Source organism: Trachurus japonicus, chromosome 2 (assembly GCF_045865225.1).
Source record: "Trachurus japonicus isolate A0001 chromosome 2, Traja_1.0".
Taxonomy (NCBI): Eukaryota; Metazoa; Chordata; class Actinopteri; order Carangiformes; family Carangidae; genus Trachurus; species Trachurus japonicus.
In genome coordinates, this window is record NC_140908.1 from 12997187 (window position 1) to 13018966 (window position 21780).

Here is a 21780-nt window from a genome sequence, read left to right on the forward strand (position 1 = left end):
ACCACAAGGTCTATTTGAATACTTTTGGTGTCATAGTAAAGGGAAAAAAATGAGGAATTGCTGAGATGTGTAAATTTCAGTATATCTGTTACTGGTGAAGAGTAAATGAAGATGACACACAGAAAAAAATTTATAAAATTAATATTCGCCTAAAAAAAAATCATATTTTTGATGAGTGCCCTTTAGAATAATGCTGATGAAGCTCAAACTCTCTATAAAATCATTGTACAACACATGAACATTGTCTCTGCAGTTGTTGATTCTGATTAATTGAAGCAGGACAAAATTATTGAGATTTTACTACAAAATATTCAGGCGAACTTTCCAAAATGTCCATTTTTGGCCACAGCTTGGAACCACCTGCCACTATAAACTATTGTTTAATCTTTATTTTCACACAATTTGGATAAACTAACTGAAAAATAATCTACCAGGACTAAATAAGAAGTCCATTCCTAAAGTAGCGTTAAGCTCACTTAAGCGTACATTACAATAAATATAACAAATGATAGGCCTACACCACTCACAGTCCACGTTGTCGAAGTTGAGGAGCAGCACAGCTGGGACTCCAGGACCTGCGGGGGGAAATATTGTATTTTCATGAATGCAACAGATGATTTCAAAGGAGGAGGAAGAGGAGGAGGAGGAAGAGTCTTTTCATTTCAAATCTAAAAGCCTCTTTGTGTCGTTGCTAAAAGACTTTGATCTGCATCGATGTTGAAAGACGCTTTTACAAGGATAAAAACCTTGTAATATCCTCATGTGGACGCTCGTCCCTGAAGGACTAAGTGATGAGTTGTTCAGTTTGGACAATTTCCTGTGCAAACTGAAAAGCTGCTCGCAAGATGTGGTAAAGTTTCCTCTCTGCAGATCAATATGTTAGGACACAACTTAATCTAATGAACACACTGAGTCTTGAAGCTGTAGCTGAGAGAAACGGTGAAAAACAACACAACAGAATCAACAAAATGACAAAGATCAGACACAGATGAAATGTTTCTTCACAAAAAAAGCAGCTTCTACATGTTAATGTGTCTTGTCAGGGTTCAAAGTCTAGTTAACATTATTTCATTTACAGTAGATGTTTTTAAAGGGATACAGTAATCCCTATAGTTTTAGCAGTAGGTTTGTTACCTTTAATTGTCGGTGCAAGCTGTTTTTAGAGTGGCGGAGCAGAGCCGTGAGCTGCTCAGAGCTATGCTACGGAGGCTAATGGCAAGGCAAGGCAAGGCAATTTTAGTTGTATAGCCCGTTTTTACAAACAGTTTGTCTCAAAGGGCTTCACATGACATCATAACAACATCCTCTGCCCTTAGACCCTCACATCCACTGAGGAAAAACTCCATGGAAAACCCTTTTAACAGGGAAAAATCGGAGAAACCTCAGGGTGAGCAACATGGGATTTCTTGGTTTCCCTCATCAAAGTCATCAAATACACAATCCAACAACTCCAAAATGCTCTGGTGGACAAGTTGTGACCTGCACATTCACCACGCTATGAGATAATAATACAACGTTACCAGACAAAGTTGTTTTAGAGGGAAATTCATGCAAAACAGCTGATGCACGTTGCCTTCAGGGACAGTTTTTCATCAAGCAGTCTCTATATTTCCCTCTAAAACAACTCTGTGTGGTAACGTTGTGTTATTATCTCATAGCGTGGTGAATGTGCAGCTCACAACTTGTCCACCAGAGCGTTGTGGAGTTGTTGGATTGTGTATTTGATGAGTTTGGTGAGGGAAACCAAGAAATTCCAAACCAAGAAGCTTGCGGTTCTGCTCCGCCGTTCTAAAAAAAAGCTTGCACCAACAATCAAAGGTAACGAACCTACTGCTAAGACTATAGGGATTATGGCAATGGGCCAATTTGCCAAAATGTTGAACTATCCCTTTAAATTTATTTTGGTGGTATCAAGCGACTGAATCTCTCTCTGACCTCGGCAGTGCAGGATGGCGTGCTGCGCGTCGGGGCTGGCGTCGGCGTCGAAAAACGCGCACTCCTCCTTTAGGCCGCAGGTGAGACATCGCCGTGGAAACAGGTCGAGTGTGGACACGCTGTCAGGGAATAAGGAGACAAAGTGTTTACTCAGCGCACAGACACACAAAGAGATGTGCATTTCTTGCTATTGTGTAAAAAATAATGGTGTGTGTGTGTGTGTGTGTGTGTGTGTGTGTGTGTGTGTGTGTTGTACCTGTACAAGTGTCTCTGTTGTGCCGACTCCTCTGTGCTCAGGAAGTATCTGTGTGCGATAAAGCAGAGCAGCTCAAGTAGGACAAGGTCATGGATCTTTTTTCCACCGCTGCCTTCACCGGCCTCTGGACCGCTCACAACACAACACAATACAACACAACACAATACAATACAATGCAATACACATTTCCACACGCTTGTGCAGATTAGAATAAGGAAAGAATTATCAGCAGCGGCTCAAATATTCTCCTTCGTCTGCTGCCGTTCATTTTATCCTGCTCTTTGGCACAAGAGTCATTGTTTTGGAGCATACTGTATAGACCGAATCTCCTTGTTGTTTACATTCTACTTCCGGGTAGAAAACCAGCACGTAATTTGAATGAGAACAGTAGTAACGAACGAGAGTTTAGCTATATATCATATTTTTCACGCCCTATCACCGTTTAGACAAATCTGAAATGATTGAAGAAACATTACTATTTCTGTGTGTGTGTTTTGTGTTGCTATGTGTTGTATTTATTGAGTTTGGGGGAATCACGGTGTCTAGAAAGCATCAGTGGCTCAGCTGACAGGGACAGCTAACGGTAGCTAAGCTAACGGCGGTAGCTAAGCTAACACCAGGGGACGTCAGCTGTTAAAACCCTCCCGTTGTGGGACACGACATGAAACTACTCCAGTTAGCTCAGTCATGTTGGAACTCAGATATCCGCTGGAGAAAATATTTTTTCATGGAGCGTTTATTGAGTCACTGAGTTATTAAAGTTAAACAGGTAGCTAACCGTTAGCCCGGCTAATCTCTGATAACTATGACTAATTACAAAAATGTGCACACGTAAATAGTAATGTTTGTCCAATCATTGGTTTTATAAACTTTACAAACATCAGATTAGTCTAAATGAGGATATAGTGACATGAAAAAGTATAGTGAAACTCTCGTCCGTCACTATTGTTCGAATGCTGGTTTTCTACCCGGAAGTAGTTGTAAACAACAAGGAGATTCGTCCTATTATATTACTACTTTGACAACAATGAGTCACAATGTGCAGCGAGAAGTCATTTTCTGATCTTTTTATTTTTAAAGCAGTGAGTCATGTCACGTCCCCAAATGGACAACACAACATTCATTTCTATTTGTTTCTAACCCTTAAGGGTCTCTGAGTCTATCCTGGCTGCTTTTGACTACTTTTATGATGATGGTGATGACAATGAAACTCTTTATTCAGTTAGTCATCACATAATACAACAACTATCACCACGCTATGAGATAATAACACAACGTTACCAGAGAGAGTTGTTTTTGAGGCAAATTCAGAGACTGCTTGCTGAAAAACTGCCCCTGAAGGCAACACGCGTCAGCTGTTTTTCATGATTTTCCCTCTAAAACAACTCTGTCTGGTAACGTTGTGTTATTATCTCATAGCGTGGTGAATGTGCAGGTCACAACTTGTCCACCAGAGCGTTGTGGAGTTGTTGGATTGTGTATTTGATGAGGGAAACCAAGAAATCCCATTAGCCTCCGTAGCGTAGCTCTGAGCAGCTTGCCACTCTGCTCCGCCGTTCTAAAAACAGCTTGCACCGACAGATAAAGGTAACAAACCTACTGCTATGACTATAGTGATCATGGCAAAATTCAATCAATTTGCCAAAAATGTTGAACTATCCCTTTAACACACTGAAAAAATATCCACTTCCACAATCCAGATCAGATGTATATATATATTATATGTATATAATATGTATATTCATCACATACAGTATAGTATCAGCTGATTTTACAACTTTTTCCCAAATATATGGAAAGAAATGCAACACCTGCCCCTCCCATCCCATCCTCTAGATAAATATTTTTTGTACAATCAAATTAAAAGTATCATATCTTCTGGTTTTATGTGGTCGGTCAAAGTCAAATAAAAACTGGGAAAGAGTTTTGAATCCAGCGCTCTAGGTGACCTAGTTGTGTTTTTACAGAGCTTTAAGGACGCCATGTGATATGAATGTGAGAAATAAACTGACACTTACACGATCTGGTTGTTTTCATCATACGCCACGATTTTCGTCACTTCCCAGTCGCCTGACGTCAGGTGCCGCACTTCGTCCTGGTCGCTCCGTAACTGATGAGGAATTAGAAACAGGAAAATACAGGGATCACTTCACCTGGGAATGCTGGGATGGAGAGCATTAAAGGGATAGCTCAACATTTTGGCAAATTCACCTATTGCCATAATCCCTATAGTCATAGCAGTAGGTTCATTATCTTTCATTATCGGTGCATGTTGTTTTGAGATCAGCGGGGCAGAGACGTGAGCTGCTCAGTGAACACAATGGAGGTGAATGGTACAGGTCCCATGTCCCTCAAAACTCATCAAATACACAATCCAACAACTCCAAAACGATCTGGTGGACAAGTTGTGACCTAAACATTCACCACGCTATGAAATAATCATGTAACTTCATGAGATAGAGATGTTTTCAAGGTGAATGCAGCCGGAACTACATTCCAGACACGGCTGCTGGGCGGAGTGATTTCAAAAGCGCAAGTAGTTCCAAGTATTTGCTTCATTTGTTGTAATGTTACATAATTATACATGATTATTTCATAGCGTTGTGAATGTGCAAGTCATATGAAGTTGTTGGATTGTGTATTTGATGAGTTTGATGAGGGACAGGGGACCTGTACCATTCACCTCCATTGTGTTCACTGAGCAGCTCACGTCTCTGCCCCGCTGATCTCAAAACAACATGCACCGATAATTAAAGGTAATGAACCTACTGCTATGACTATAGGGATTATGGCAATAGGTGAATTTGCCAAAAATGTTGAACTATCCCTTTAAGGTGGCTGTGTGCAGGACGGACGAGTCACCTTCTTGGTGAACATGGTGACGTGGTGGAAGTCTCCCTGACCTCCTTGCTTGGCGGGCAGCGCGAGGAAAAACCTGCTCCTGTCCTTGGAGAAGAGCGGCTGCTGCGTCTGTGGGGGAGAAACACACACACACACACACACACACACACACACACACACACACACACACACTTCAGAGGTGACACACTTTTCACACATGAAGGAGTGCGGCTGGCTGGACTCTGCCCTAATAACAGCACACGCAGTAATATATTATATTGCAGTGAGATGGAGGAGTTTTAATATGTCCCTCCTCATATTAAGACAGAAAACGACTTCTTGTTGTTGTTGAATGCCGTTATGAGAAAGTCGTTTACCTGTCTGGACAGCCACGTCTCCGAGGACTCCTCGTGTCTCTGCAACAAAAAGATTAAAGATTAAAAAAAGGCACAATGAAAAGCAACAATATCTATATCCAGGGTTCCTACAGCGTAAGCCAAGTTAAATTTAAGACTTTTTAAGACATTTTTAAAGCTACTTGAAATGAAATTTAAGACCGATTTCACAACAAACGCACAAAAAAGTGACTACTACTGTACATGAACGATGGGTTAGGGTTAGGGTTAGGGTCACTTGGTAGAGCACGGCCGCTGTCTCTTTCCAGCTGTCCTTTAAAAATAAATGCATACACTGCAAAAATTCAAAATCTTACCAAGAATATTTGTCTTATTTCTAGTCAAAATAAATCTCATTCTACTTAAAATAAGACTCATCACATTAAAAGTAGCTTGTTTTTAGACACTTTTTACTTCTTTCAAGCAGATTTTCACTTGAAATAAGTAGAAAAATCTGACAGTGGAGCAAGTTTTTCTTTCTTATTACAAGCACAAAAAACTTGCTGTTTCACTGGCAGATTTTTCTACTTATTTCAAGTGAAAATTTGTTTGAAACAAGTGAAAATGATCTAAAAACAAGTAAATTTTTAGGTGATGAGTCTTATTTTAAGTGGAAAGAGATTAGTTTTGACTAGAAATGAGACATTTGGACAAGAAATAAGACAAATATTCTTGGAAAGATGTTGAGTTTTTGCAGTGTAAAAAGTCCGGGGGAAAAAAACACTGACTCTGGAGCTGGTGGCGGTGAGACATTTAGTTGGAAGGTTACCAATTATTTTGAGATTTGAGACTAATTACAATCATAAAATACCACTTAACAAGTGTTAACATTTTTAAGACTTTTGAAAAATTGATTTAAGTCATTTTAATGCCAATTACGGCCTTGTTTTTAGATGAATGAATTCAATGCCTTTTAAGACTTTTTAAGGATCCGTAAGAACCCTGTATATCGCCATGACACCCACCTGGAGACAGACGCCCAGCGTGGCGTCGCACACCGTCAGCAGCGAGGCGTTCTGCGGCCTGTTGAGCCAGCGCACGGTCAGGTGGGTGTGGCTGATCCACGTCACCATGGTGATGTAGAAATCTCTGCAAGAGGCCGGTACGAGCAGAGAGGAGAATCAGAGCCAGGACGGTGTGTTTTTTTTATTTAACCTTTATTTACTGTAACCAGACGAGCAAATTAAGAACAAAATTCTTATTTTCAAGTGCAGCCTGAAGGGGAAGGGAGAGGGGAGGGCTAAAAGTGAAAACAAGGTTATATAAATTACACAGAAAAATTCAATATAATACAATACAATATAATACAATACAATACAATACAATAAAACAGTTAATCAATAGGGCATGACAGAGGCCTATTAGCAAGTGCAGGAGTCGACTGTGATTTGTAGCAGATTTTGTTTGAAAACAGAGAGAGAGGTGAAGACAGAAAGTTTAAGTTTGTTTTGTAGGGTGTAGGCTACGGTGTGTGTGTGTGTGTGTGTGTGTGTGTGTGTGTGTGTGTTACCCGTGTCGGAGCTGCTCAGGAGGCTGCAGCTCCTGAGTGTGTGTCACTCCGAACAGGTTGACCACCGACAGCTTGACCACTGGGTTTTTCTGACCAGCCTGAGGAAAAACAAGTGAACAATCACTTTATAAATTCATTATTTCTGCCACTTCCCTGGAATTAGTCGTTTGGAAATGATCCAATTGAACAATGTTCCCTTTTACCTACAATCAGTCCAAATTATTTCTGAAATTTATGCAAAAATTATCTTTTAAATGAAGAATTAAAAAGGAGAGAGCTGCCACTCTGATCCAAACTGAGATTTTTAAATTGTAGTTATAATCTTTTAAAAGTATTTTAATCATATGAATTACACTCACAGGGTGCCCATTTAATCTGGTCAGTTTATCTGTTTCCCTCTATTAAAGGGATAGTTCAACATTTTGGCAAATTGGCCCATTGCCATAATCCCTATGATTCCTAGGAGAAGGTTCATTACCTTTAAATGTCGGTGCAAGCTATTTTTAGAACGGTGGAGCAGAGTCGCGAGCTGCTCAGAGCTACACTACGGAGGCTAATGGGATTTCTTGGTTTCCCTCATCAAACTCATCAAATACACAATCCAACAACTCCACAACGCTCTGGTGGACAAGTTGTGAGCTGCACATTCACCACGCTATGAGATAATAACACAACGTTACCACACAGAGTTGTTTCTGAGGCTAATGCAGAGACTGGACGTTGTGTTATTATCTCATAGCGTGGTGAATGTGCAGGTCACAACTTGTCCACCAGAGCGTTTTGGAGTTGTTGGATTGTGTATTTGATGAAGAAATCCCAGCAACTCGCGGCTCTGCTCCGCCGTTCTAAAAACAGCTTGCACTGACAATTAAAGGTAACAAACCTACTCCTAAAACTATAGGGATTATGGCAATGGGCCAATTTGCCAAAAATGTTGAACTATCCCTTTAAAGCTTATTTATCTATTAATTATCATAAAGTATTTGGACTCAAAAAGCTGAACATCTGTACAGTCCAGAACACTGAGAGCATGTTGTGGTATTTTCAGTATTTTAAGTTTGACTTCCATTAGTGAAGCTGATAATCCACAATGAACAACTGCGCTGAGTGCTGCTGCTGGAGTAAATGACCCTCGGGGTATTTCAGGGAGCCGAGTCTTCTTGAGAGCTTATTTGATTTTGGTTTTGGTTCCATTTACACACACACACACACACAGACACATTTTGTCTGTTTAAAAAAAGAATTACTGCTCTGTGAAAAATGTGAGCTGAGACGACGATCTCATCTCGTTGAGGTATTTGAGGCAGTTTTCATGCCTGATCATCAAAAACATCTCAGGAAATCACTCCAGGAGTTGAAAAACACTGAAAAGCTTTTCACAGACAGTTTCTATGACTACATTCACACACGAGGACGTAATTATGACGTTGTCGCTGCTGCTTTTGAACTCAAAATTGCATCCTCCTGTTTTTTTCCTCTAGATTTGAGCCTCATTGTGTCGGATCTAATTATCCTCCTGGTCTGTCCAGAATCTTCCTCCACTAAAAATAGAAATAAACTTGAATGGATTACTACTACTACTACTGCTATTTTATCACCTATTTTATTTAATTTCTACATGAACAGTCTGTCAAAAGAGTTAAAAATGTGTAAAACTGGCTGTATGTTTGGCAGTACTGTGGTGAACCATCTTATGTACGCGGATGACTGTGTGCTCTAGTCTGTGCTAAATTGAAAAAAAAGATTAAAGCTGCACCTAGTTAGCTATAGCTTAGCATAAAGCCAACATGTATATGCATAACTTTGTTCATCTATCTATCTATCTATCTATCTATCTATCTATCTATCTATCTATCTATCTATCTATCTATCTATCTATCATCTTACCATGGGGTACGGGTACTGGACTCCTCGGGGGTAGGTGCTGCCGGTGAACTGGGCCAGAGCCATGTTGGGCACCAGGGTGTCGTCGACGGTGAGGAAGGCCAGGCGCTCTCCGTCCGGCGACCACCAGTGGGCCAAGTGCGAGCGCAGGATCTCCTCTGAGGATGAAGACAGACACTTTAAACCAGGGGCGTCAAAGTCATTTTAGTTCAGGGGCCAGACCAGATAAAATAAGAGCATAATAACCTATAAATAACTAATAAGAACTCTAAACTTTTCTTTTTGTTCTAGTGCAAACAAGTACATTATTAAGATATTTACAGTATATTATTCACCCTTTGACAAAAAAATATTATGAACGAACAAATTTCCTGAGAAAAACATGTGCTTCGGTGATATTATGCCTCTTCTGTCTTTAATATGATTTTCGTATTTGGCAAATGCATCCCGCGGGCCGGATTGGACCCTCTGGCGGGCCGGTTTTGGCCCACGGGCCGCATGTTTGACACCCCTGCTTTAAAGGGACAACGAGGAGTTTCTCCATCGGCAGAACGAAAAATTCCGCGACAATAAAAAAGTCTCATATTAATGTGGATGAATCTACGCTACCACTTGTTAATGGGTCCATTTTCGATAAATACATCGTTTTGTCTCTATCGTTATTTTGTTATTATTAGTGGTGGTGGAAATGCTGGTCGAGCTGACCAACGTTTCTTTGGTCAGGACTACGACGGTATGTGATAGTCTTCGAACCTCTGACTTTAACTCTTGATGAATGAAAACATGAGTCTGTCTTGCGCCGGTCAAAGAATTTCACGCTTCGCTTTTCCAAAACTCCTCGTTGTCCCTTTAATGGGAGACACATTATTACTTCTGGATGCTCTTTTCTATCTAATACAGGGCAATTACACTCATCTGGCTCTTTGCTTCGCCGTTAACATCTCGATGCAAATCATAAAAAGGGAAAAAAACAAACTCGAATTATTCTATAATGTTTCCCATCTGTCTGCCGGCTGCATCAGCCATCACCATGTTACTGAATTTGTTTACACGGCGGCTTAATGGATCGTCGAGGCTCGCTGTTTGCTGTCGGTTTGTCTGCTGCTTTTTTTTTCTCTCTAAATCTCTAAAATAAAAAATACAAAACTTTTTATCGGTGCACCTTGAAACTGCGTCCTTCCACTTTTCTTTTTCAGTTCTTCTAAACTGAACCCCGGAGATGCCTAACTAGCACTTAGTGCACCCTCCTACTGCACTCTACCTAGCATTTATTGAATAGAGGTAACATTTAGTCCAAGGCTTTTGCTGCCGTTTCTCATCTCTAAGTCTTTTTCAGCTGGATTTGCAAACATAAAAAAAGAAGTTTGATGATGCGTCCTGCAGAGTTCTGGCCTGCAACATGAAAGCAGTGTGTTGGTTTAGATTTAATTACTGCATGTAAACATAATAATCTGTCCGCCAGCCGCCAGACTCAAAGCACTCTACAGTGTGTTGTCCCTCATCTCCTCCTGTTGCATGATCCAATCCATCATCACGTTCTGTTCCAGCTGCTTCTTCAACATGTTATCTAGGATATTGTCTAGACATTGCAGGATATATTTTATCATATATTTTCCTCTTTGTATCCTATTTATTTTCTTTAACTAAGTTATTTTCCTCTGGAGCGGCCTGGCCGAATGATTTCCTTCGGGATGAATAAAGTTCTATCTATCTATCTATCTATCTAGCTATCTATCTATCTATCTATCTATCTATCTATCTATCTATCTATCTATCTATCTATCTATCTATCTATCTATCTATCTATCTATCTATCTATCTATCTATCTCAAAACAACATGCACCGATGATTAATGATGAAAAATGAACCTACTACTATGACTACAGGGATTATGGCAATAGGTGAATTTGCCAAAATGTTGAACTATCCCTGTAACAGAACTGGACATCACTCTCTGTTTGTCAAATGCGTACACTTCTGTCTATATGTTGTTTAATGTGTGTTTTCCTCTTGCTCTGTTATGGGATGTGAAATAAAGTGATAGAGTGGAAAATAATTCCCCTAAAGGATCAATAAAAGTCTAAAGTCTAATCAGCGGTGCTTCGACTAGATGCATCAGAGCTGTCTATCAAGAGGTGGAAAATGATGCGGAAAACATTATGAAGACTTTATTTCCTGCATTAATGTGAGAGAAAGCTGTCTCATCTCTGCACCAATCAGGCCAGAGTGAAAACTATTAAACATATATATATTCCCTGTGTTTCCACTCGACAGCACAAACCTTCGTACAACCAGTCCGGCAGCCCGTTGTAGATGACCCCCTCCATCCCAGAGGAGGTGATCCTCAGGGAGATGCTCCTCACGTCCGCCTGGTAGTAGATGTTATTCTCAAAGATGTAGATCTGAGGAGGAGGAAGACGGCTTTAACTTGAGTTTGTCTCTTTCTCTCTTCCGTCTCAGATTCAGGGCCGTTGTATAGGGGAGAAAGGTGATGGTAATTCTAGGGGCCTGTCTCATTTCTAGCCAAAGCTAATCTCTTTCCACTTAAAATAAGACTCATAACCTAAAAATTAACTTGTTTTCAGATCATTTTCACTTGTTTCAAACACATTTTCACTTGAAATAAGTAGAAAAATCTGCCAGTGAAAGCATGTTTTTGTGCTTGTAATATGGAAGAAAAACTTGCTCCACTATCAGATTTTTTCTACTTATTCCAAGTGAAAATCTGCTTGAAAGAAGTAAAAAGTGTCTAAAAACAAGCTACTTTTAATATGATGTGTCTTATTTTAAGTATAATGAGATTTGTTTTGACTAGAAATTACATTTTGACCCGAAATAAGACAAATATTCTTGGTAAGATACTTGAGTTTTTGCAGTGTAATGCTGCATTAGCATCAAAACAAAGTAGGCTAAATAATAAATGATAATACATACATAGTCTAAGAAAAAAAAACTGGAAAAGTTAGGGAGAGGGGCCCACTTTAGGATTCTTTAAGGGGGCCCGGAATTCCTAGCAACGGCCCTGCTCAGATTTGACTTCTTTATAATCAAACCTTGTGCTTTATCTCAGCGCGCAGCGAGCAAGCGAGCGTGTTTGTTTTCCTCGCTGCCATCAGTGTTTTAACATTTGCATTTGCAAAATCAAACAGGATGGAGCCGAGCCGACGACGCGTCCTGCATGTTAAGTTAACCAGCACCCCGAGTCCACCTGAATTCATCTTTCCACAGCTTTGTCTTAGCGGGACTCAGCACTACAAACATGAAAACACACTCACCAGCTGCTGTCCTTGTCGTCCCCAGGCTGCGTGTTGAAGCACCGCGTTCTGCACCTCGGGAGGGTTTAATTCCCACACCTCCCTGATAAACACATATATATACAGTGTATATGTAAACAGCCACCACATGCACACATCAGAGCTTTTCATTTAAAGGCATGAATGGAGAGAGAAGCTGCAGCCGCTCACCTGGTGTAGATGTTGTAGACGATGTACGAGGCCGTGTATGAATATCTGTACATCTGCAAACGAGAGCAGCAAACCATCACATGCTACAAATATTGATCCTCGTCTGATTTCGCCGCGGCAACGAGCGGTAGCGATCGAAAAAAAAAAAAAAGACAAGAAATCCCGCACACGAGGAAACAAAGTCAGTGGAGCAGCTAATAACTAACAACAGCAGGAGAGCAGCAGAGACAGATAAAGGAAATGGAAACAGGGTTCATGTAAACACACACACACACACACACACACACACACACACACATTAGTGTTATAAAAAAGAAACAAAAGTGCTGCAAAACCGCTGGCAGTCATGATTATTCATTACAACCATCATAAATAGAATAGTGTTGATTGTTATATTGTAACTAACTTAGTATATGGTATATATTTATTTATGGGGACAGTTTATATATATATATATATGATATGTATGTAGTATATTTTTATTTTCGTAATTATATATTTATATAGATATTTATTAAGTGTATATATGGTATATTTATATAGGATTATTATGTAGTTATAAGGACATCTGTGTAGTTACAAACTGAAGAATAGTTAAAAAGAGGTGGGAAATTAAAAAAGTGTTTCACTTCTTTCTACTCAATGTGCGGTTTTTTGTTATGTCTTGGCTCTATTTTTATTTATTTATTTATTTTTTTCTTTCTTTTGTATGTACAAATAGTTACTTTTTTTTGCTCGAAAATAAAAATTCATTCATTCAAGCTTGATTTTAAACATATATATGCAAGGTTAAGCTTAAAACAAATGTGTATTTCTGTTGCAGGTTTAAAACAAGGAACTGAAAAGTTGTACAAGTATATCTCAGTTTAAGAAAATGTTTTAAAAAAGAAAAAATAATCGCCTACAAAAAAGAAGGAGAAAGAGAAAAAGAAGGGAAAAAAGAAAAGATAGATAGACGAGCATAATATTGGAGTTGATAGTTAGCCAATGCAATTCTAATTATAGAAAGGGGCAGGTACCGGTACTATAAGTTTTTCTTCATCCTGCTCCTTTTCATTTATGGTGACTATGTGTACATTATGTAAATATGTGCTCTGTGATTTGTGTTTTCACAAAGCTGCCACTTCGATCAAATTTGTATTTTCATAGATTTTTATAATTTGAATTTTTGCAATTTTATTCACAAGAAAAAATGCAAAGATCCACTTGAACATCAGAAAGAAGGTCCAGAGAAATGGGAGGAACCTGAGCTCCATATAAAGTGTCAAACCTGATCAGATGTATTTGATTTAAAATAAGAAACACTGAAGAGTTGGAGGCTTAACGATACATAATGTATATATTCTGTATTAGCCACTTTACACTGACCCATTGGACATCAAACCTGTGCATCGTAGTATTACTGTATGTACTTAAATAAAACTTGAGTCTTGTACCCAGGTGAACCGCGGCTCCGTGGCTCCTGCACAGCTCATTTCCCTTCACACATGGCGGCGCACTAACTGAAAGAAATTCAATTGAGAGCTGCTAAAACTCACAGCGTGCGGTGCTACTTGCGCCTCCGGGGGGGGGGGATTCAGCGTTGCCTGGGCAACGATTAAAAACGGGAGCGCAATCAATTAAGCCTGAAAGTGCAGACGAGAAACGGAGTGAAATGTTCAGAAAAGAACATAGAAGAATATATATAATATATATATATATAAAGGTGGTTTTGACCTGGAACACACTACAGGACACACACACACACACACACACACACACACTGACACGCCCTCCTCTGGTTTCTCAGCTGCTGCAGTGTTTCCAAAACCTGAGCCAGGATCCATCTGTTTGGAAACAAATCTAAAAATCAATGGAAAAACCTTGAGTGTGAGGAGGGAAGAAAGCCTGGACTGAATGTTTACACGCTGAAAAATACACTACGGTGTATAGGAAACACCAGACTGATAATGAACCAGAAGCACAAGAAGAGGAGGAAGGCCGCAGCTCATCAGGTCAAATCAAAGACATCTCACTTGATTGTGTTTTGTGGTGTGGAGATGATGCAAAACTCACCTGTTTGACATCGTAGGCGAAGAGCGCGTACTTCAGATCTGCAGAGAGGGAGTACTTCACCACCTTGAAAGCCACCTAACAAGAAAATAATAAATAAATAAATAAATGAAGAAAGAAAAGAAAAGAAAACAGCTTGAGCTCACGTCACGGTTACACACAAGAAAACAGAAGAAAGGGAAGAAAAATTAGACAAAAGTGGAGAAGAAGCAAATGACGAGGGAAATATTCAACAGCTGCTTAGAATGTGCTTTTTGTCAGGCCGTCATTGCAAATAAGAACTTGTTCTTAATGATTGAGCCTGGTTAAATAAAGGTTAAATAAAATAAAAAATAAAAATAAAAGCATTGATTTTAAACATACATTTGCAAGGCTAAGCTTAAAACAAATGCGTATTTCTGTTGCAGGTGTAAAACAAGGAACTGAAAAGTTGTACAAGTATATCTCAGTTTAAGAAAATGTTTAAAAAAAGAAATTATGGGTAGGGTAGTTTAAAAAACCAAGATGAAAGATTCAAGGATTATTTAAAGGTACATTGTGTAGGAATTACTCCCATCTAGCGTTGTGGTTGTATATCACAAGCAACTCAATGGTATTTTTCATCCTGCATTCACCTGAAATTGGGCAGACAGCAGACGGACAACAGCTGCTGCACGAGGCAAAACAATACACGTGACAATATGTTGTCATGGCGATGTCTTATTGTTTACCTGGCCCACGTTTTACTGGCTTTCTCTGGACTTCTGTGACTACTGTAAAATGACATCTGGTTTGTTAGCGACGGCCGTCTGCCCGACTGCAGGTGAATGCAGCATCAGTGTAACGCTCCATTCCTCCTCACTGATTAATGAAAAACATACTTTTGAACAAAATAATCGATCTTTTTGTGAATTTAGAAGTTACACAATGTCCCTTTAAAGCTAAACGCCTGAAATGTAGAAAGAAAACGAAGCAGAAACTTCCTGAGCAGCAGAAAGAGAAGAAAAATGATTTACATTTGACAGGTGATGATTGTTTTTTTTCTCCCTCAGCTAACACTGGTCATGCTGTTATTTCTTACTTCCATCTAATGACAAAAAAAATGGAGCTGGCAAAAACTAATCTTGCAACTAAAGGCCATCAAACCACCAGGGAGCGGGAGAGGACGCGACGGATCAGATATTTCATATATATTTCAGTCAGATCATCTTAAATCTTAAAAAAAGCTCGATTCACGGTCAGTTTCTGTGATTCCAGCCTCTGATTTGACTCACAGGGCCCTAAAAAATCCTCACCGATCCCCTTATGCAACCGTCAGAACCACTACAGCTACAAAAAAATAAAAAATATTAATAAAAACCCAGCTCTGCTAAGAAGAAATCCTCCTAAATGATGAAAGGAGCAGCAGCAGCAGACGGCGCTTTGCAGAGGAAGGTGAATGGTTTTCACAGTGCATGAATGTTACAGAGCAGCTGCTTACACAGGATTATAATAATGCAATTAGAGAACAGCTAAATTTGGCCTGCGTTTGATCAAATTTTGGCGCCGCTGCTCGGATTTCACCGAAATGGCGTTTTAGGGATAATCAGATGACATAATTTCATACTCCTGGAAGAAATTACGTGGGTAAACGTTGAGTTCAGTTCAGAGGGAGACGCTCGATCTCCCTGCTCTTCCATCTCCGACTAGATATTATCATATCCCGATTTCTGCAGGTAACACAGTGTCGAGCCGCCGCCGGCAGCGCTGACATGATGATTTGATTCCTGGCGGCCCCCGGGGATCGAGCCACAGGAGAGGAGGAGGAGGGTGTGTGTCTTTGTTATGGATTAGTGTGTGAGACTGGCCGGCAGCATCGTTAGCAGACCCTGTCCTCCTGATCACATCTTTTTTAAAGGGATACACCAACATTTTTTTTTTCGTGTCTTGCCTCACTCCCGAGTCCATGACCAGCAGATAGACACCATCCTTTCGACTGTGCGTGCAGTAACAAGGGAGATAGAGCCATATCGCCCGTAATTAGCTTAGCTCAAACGCTGGAAGTGTATAGGTAGTGTTAGCCTGCCTGCTACCTGAGTCGTTTTAGCTCTAAACTCTGTAAATATATCCCTTTATCGACATTTCAAACATGTTTAGGTGAGAAAGTAGCTGTTTAGATCAGCAGTGTGTCGTTAATTTGTCTAAATACCAGCTGTTTACAATTTTGTTCGGACGAATTCGGCGCTACTCAAGCTAGCCGTTGTGACCAACGCACTTCCGGTTACTTTCACAAAATAAAACACCCGTTGCCCTTTACATACAGAAAACCATGACGATAGGATTTGTGCTTTTACTTTGAAACAGGAAGCTAACCTACCCTCGATGTAGCTAGCTTGAACCAAAATAAAGCGTCTTTGCTTGAACCCTCCGTTTTGACCGATCTCGTCCCGTTGATAAAAAAACGCCAATAATGATAAAAGAATCTGTATCTATATCAGTTTTTTTCAGCAGGAGCATCACAAGCTTTCACTACAAGTTTGACTTATTTATATGACATGTTTTATGTATATGATGTTTTATGTAGCTGCTCAGACCAGGCTGCAGGACAAGCTCACCTCAGCAAAGTTTGGCACAAACCAAACTCTAAAATATTAGATATGTCTGTGGGAGAAAAAAAAAAGTTTCTTCACAGCAGTACTGTAAGAAGACTCACAAAAGTGTTGTTGCTCAGGATGACCTCGGTCTCGTTCAGGACGAAGTTGAACTTGATGACGTGACCATCTCGGTTCCTGTACACCACCTCCGAATCTGAGAGAGGAGACGGAGAGAGATGAAGCGGAAGATGAAATGATCTCCAAAAGGCATAATTAAACATGAAACACTTTTTTTTTTTGCAATATTTTAATCAATATCAGTGTGTTATTTTAGTTTTCTGCAGTTTTAGAGTGAAAAAGGGAAACAAAGCAGCAGCCTGCACAAGAATGGGAAAGCTTGAGCTCTCAGATAACTTTGACCAAGGTATCAGACAAGATATTTACTATTTACAGACTATGATAGTCCGTGTTGTGCCAGAACGCGTTCATTCTGGCATTTGTGAACGGCGCTCTCTCACAGTATGGCTTCGTTCCAGGCTGTGCCAGATTTCCATAGAGGCTTCCAGGCAGAAACACAGCTAAAACACACTGTAAACAGGCGTTAATGTGTAGCGGAAAAACCAGCCAATCTGGCAACACCTGAAGAGGCGGAGTGATACGGCGCGTCGCGGAGCCTGTCTGTGTGGAGGAATACTGACCCAGTTGGTTAGTACCAGATAAACAGACGATAGAGAGGGAAGTCCATGTAATTTGACATACTGTATTTGAGAATTTTATAAGATAGTAACGCAATAGTTACTTTCCCTGGTAACTAATTACTTTCATCACGTTGTAACTCAGTTACTTTTTGAAGAAAGTAACTAATACTGGTTAAAACTAATCAAATAATTGATGTCTGTGGTTCTATATGGGCCAAGGCAATGATTTTGAAAAATAATAGCTTGCAGCAACAAAGAAAAGAAAAAAGAACTTTGAACTAGTTCAGTTTTGGACTGAACTTGAACACTGTGATAGTTTCCAAAGGGGGGGCTACTAGGTACTATGCAGGGTGGCCAAACTTTTCTTTTTCTGTCATTTTGAAAATGTAAAAGATGAAAATAATATAAATATTGTTTAAAATGTAAAAGGATTGTGTCATCTGTAACTTTATGCCTTTTGGAGATGATTCCATTTTGATCAGGGGGGCCCAAACCTTTGCATGCCACTGTATGTGCAAAAAGTTTGCAGGAAAATGCACCAGACGATCCTGCAGACAGATAATCTGGCTCCTGTGTTCATGCTTGACACTTTGAAAGCCACTGTGTTTTCAGCAGCAGTGGCTGGAAACTCTGAATTTGTGTCTGAAGTCCATCTTTATCCACGGTGAAAAGCTCAGAAGGAGCAAATTTAGGGAACTTGCTGAGCATATTGTCGAGTAAATGTCCAGAATTGGAAAGAGCGTTCACGGCTCTGAAATCAATTTGTTTCATTGGACACGCTGCAGAGGTGAGACGTGTTTGCACGGCGCTTTCATTCCCGTGGGCCCTGACATGCAAATTTGAGCCAGTGACCGAACGCAAACAGTTCCGACAGCGCCGACCGTCCGAGTAATGAAGTGGAACAAACGGGGTCCGCCTCCCGGCTCCCGATGTTTGTGCTGGATGCGGTTTTCACCTGGGCAGAAGGTCGACGCTCCGACGGCGGCACACCGGAGAGGAAACGTGTGATTTATCTGAGCCGGTCGGGTCTAATTAGGCGGAAGCAGCGGGAACACCTGTCTGTATATGGACAGGCAGGGCCGTTGCTAGGAATTCTGGGCCCCTTAAAGAATACTAAAGTGGGCCCCTCCCCCTAACTTTTCCTTTTTTTTCTTAAGACTACGTATGTATTATCGTTTTTTATTTAGCCTTCTTTGTTTTGATGCTAATGCAGCATTACACTGCAAAAACTCAAGCATCTTAGCAAGAATATTTGTCTTATTTCTAGTCAAAACAAATCTCATTATACTTAAAATAAGACACATCATTAAAAGTAGCTTATTTTAGACACCTTCCACTTCTTTCAAGCAGATTTTCACTTGGAATAAGTAGAAAAAATCTGATAGTGGAGCAAGTTTTTCTTCCTTATTACAAGCACAAAAACTTACTTTCACTGGCAGATTTTTCTATTTATTGTGAATTTAAGTGAAAATTATCTAAAAACAAGTTAATTTTTTAGGTAATGAGTCTTATTTTAAGTGGAAAGAGATTAGTTTTGACTAGAAATGAGACATTTGGACAAGAAATAAGACAAATATTCTTGGAAAGATGTTGAGTTTTTACAGTGTACTATGAGTATTAGTCAGGGTCTTACGCAGAATAATTCAGTCATACAAAGATTAGACTACTGGGGTTTTTTATGGGCCCCACTGGGCGCTGGGCCCCTAGAATTATCATCACCTTTCTCCCCTATACAACGGCCCTGTGGACAGGTCAAATACGCAGCCAATAAGAGGCACTGTTAACACTCCATACTTTATCTACGCTATCTAATCATGAATTATTTCCAGTCTCTAAATGATTTACTTATTACACATAACATCATGATGAATAATGCATCATTCAGGTTGTTTTATTCATACGGGCCACTGCTTAATGTCTGTTGTTTTGTACAGGCGTCATCATCCGAGCTGGCCATCTTGATCTGTTATGTAATACCTGGATGTTTTCTTCATCCTCGGGTTAATGTGATGTAAACAAACTCTACAGTACATTACGTTAACCATACATTAAGAACACACAGTGTAAACAACGACTGCGTGAATAATTCACTCATATAGGCGTATAGAAAATGTCAGAGTGGATAATAGGGAATGATATGGGTGCTTTTGTTGCTAGGAGAATCAGTGCAGCATCCATAATGATGATGATGATGTAAGAAAGTCAGTGATAAGCAGAGGGAGCACTGTTTATCTGTTTTTCTTTATTATCCTGAAGTTTCTTTGCTATGTGGCACGTTTTATCTCGGCGGTGTTTGTCTGCCGTCGTCTGAAACAATCAATCGGGGCGTCTGAGCCCCTTCCGCCGCCACGCTCTCTTATCTCTCATCGTTTCTGTTCTGAGTTTCTCTTTTGAGGAGTGAAAATGGAAAAAAAAAAGCAGCAAAATTACAGTTTCTACTGATCACAACAAAGGCGCAAGATGATTAAAGTGATAAAAAAATAATAATAAAATGTCCAAACCACAGTGTTGACTACAGTAATCTCACAACTGATCACTTGATTGATCAGAGGAGGAATAAACCATCCTACATCTGGCAAAATGTAGATACTACCACAAAATGTAACATATTTATGATTCAGAAATATATAAATCAAGTAGAAATTAAATTCTGCAGCTGAGAAATAAACCTCATTATCATCTGTCAGAACTTATAACGTAATAACGGCCAATAATGTAATAATTTTGGCCCATTTTAAATGTAATAAAGCCAAAAATGTAATAACTTGCCAATAATGTACTGGTAATACATTATTTGAGCCAATAACTCAACAACATTTTGCAAATAATGTAATAAGGTATTAAGAACATGAGTATATAATTAATAATAATGAAAAATAACATTAATATAATGAGTTATTATATTATTGGCTGGTTATTATGTTATTGGGCTAATATTAAAAAAACATTTCACAATGTTATAACTAAAGCTGGAATGATTTATTTGACACCTCAGAGAGAGAGAGAGAGCCGCAACATCATGTGTACTATATATCTATGTATGTCGAGAATTTCCTTCGGGATCAATAAAGTTCATTCAATGCCATCCATTAGACCTATTTTTGATGAGCAAACTCCACAAAAACTGCATAACAACTATTATTTCTAAGAACAGCAGTCATATCCATGTATTATTACATTATCGGCAGCAGTTATTACATTTTCAAGGGCGTTTTTAATACTTGGCCAATGATGTAATAATAACCAGCCAATATGTGAGGCTGAAACTTTATGATCAGCACTAACTAACTTTTGGCCTCAGTTTGATAAATGATGATTGGTTTTATCACCTCACGATGCTGCGTTTAAGGCCAGTTTGGAAGAGTTAGCATCCAGTGGCGTGTTCAGCAACACGTCGCACCGACACCGAGGATCTAATCTATCTCAGACAACCGGTTGTGAGCTTGATGACATTATTTATTTGCATTCATCGCGCTGCAGGAACGTGCAGAAAACACATCTGAGTGCTGATGTGTTTGATTGTTTGTGAGCTGCAATCTCACATCTTAATTGTTCTCTATATTATTAGTTATTTGGGTTGTTTTTTTGAAGCATCTGAACGTGATTTCGGCCTCCTGAGAGGACGAGACGCTCATCATGAATTTCACTTCCTTTGTTTCTCTGAATTCATCAACAGCCTGGTGTTTCTTCAAGTGCTATAATAATAAGAGATCTGATGTAAGTGTCCCTCGTGCTATTAAATGACGGTGCGAGCGGCTATTGAAGCCTGATTCGGATGTTGGAGGAGAGGAGAGGAAATGAGTTGGGGGAGCTGTCAAGGAAGCAATTTCCATTACAGACCTGTTTGAATTACACCTGCAGGAGGCTGCTGGGTAGTAAACTCTAGCCCCCCCCTCGCCCCCCCTGGATCCTTCACTCTCACGCACGCACATTAGATTTACGCCGGTTGTAATTTCCCACCTCCGTCATCAATCTCAACAAAAGCGCTAATGGGACGTCTGACCCCTGTTGGGATGAAAAATCCAATACGGCGGTGCTAAAAAACTCACCTCTCACTCTTCTGTCGCACCTGAGCCGACACCTACCTGTGATTCCTGGCTGTTACGGCTAATCCGTCACCTGGCAACCATGCAGCCTGACCCCCGACCTCAGCTACCTGTAGCTTCCCACCAAATTAATGAGCCTCAGACAT

At 39.9% G+C, this 21780-nt stretch overlaps 1 protein-coding gene across 1 annotated transcript in view; it reads right to left on the minus strand.

The window, feature by feature from the left end:
- Positions 1 to 21780, minus strand: part of LOC146990943 (inactive dipeptidyl peptidase 10-like) — a 49617-nt gene that overhangs the window by 14245 nt on the left and 13592 nt on the right. Inside the window, exons 4-17 of the mRNA XM_085802135.1 lie at positions 17010 to 17104; positions 14342 to 14416; positions 12287 to 12339; positions 12098 to 12179; positions 11104 to 11224; positions 8825 to 8979; positions 6938 to 7035; positions 6393 to 6516; positions 5410 to 5448; positions 5054 to 5161; positions 4210 to 4301; positions 2192 to 2239; positions 1936 to 2054; positions 528 to 575 (exon numbers count right to left, since the gene is read on the minus strand). Of these exons, the coding sequence (XP_085658261.1) occupies positions 528 to 575; positions 1936 to 2054; positions 2192 to 2239; positions 4210 to 4301; positions 5054 to 5161; positions 5410 to 5448; positions 6393 to 6516; positions 6938 to 7035; positions 8825 to 8979; positions 11104 to 11224; positions 12098 to 12179; positions 12287 to 12339; positions 14342 to 14416; positions 17010 to 17104 (1257 nt within the window). The remainder of the gene's footprint in view (positions 1 to 527; positions 576 to 1935; positions 2055 to 2191; positions 2240 to 4209; positions 4302 to 5053; positions 5162 to 5409; positions 5449 to 6392; positions 6517 to 6937; positions 7036 to 8824; positions 8980 to 11103; positions 11225 to 12097; positions 12180 to 12286; positions 12340 to 14341; positions 14417 to 17009; positions 17105 to 21780) is intronic.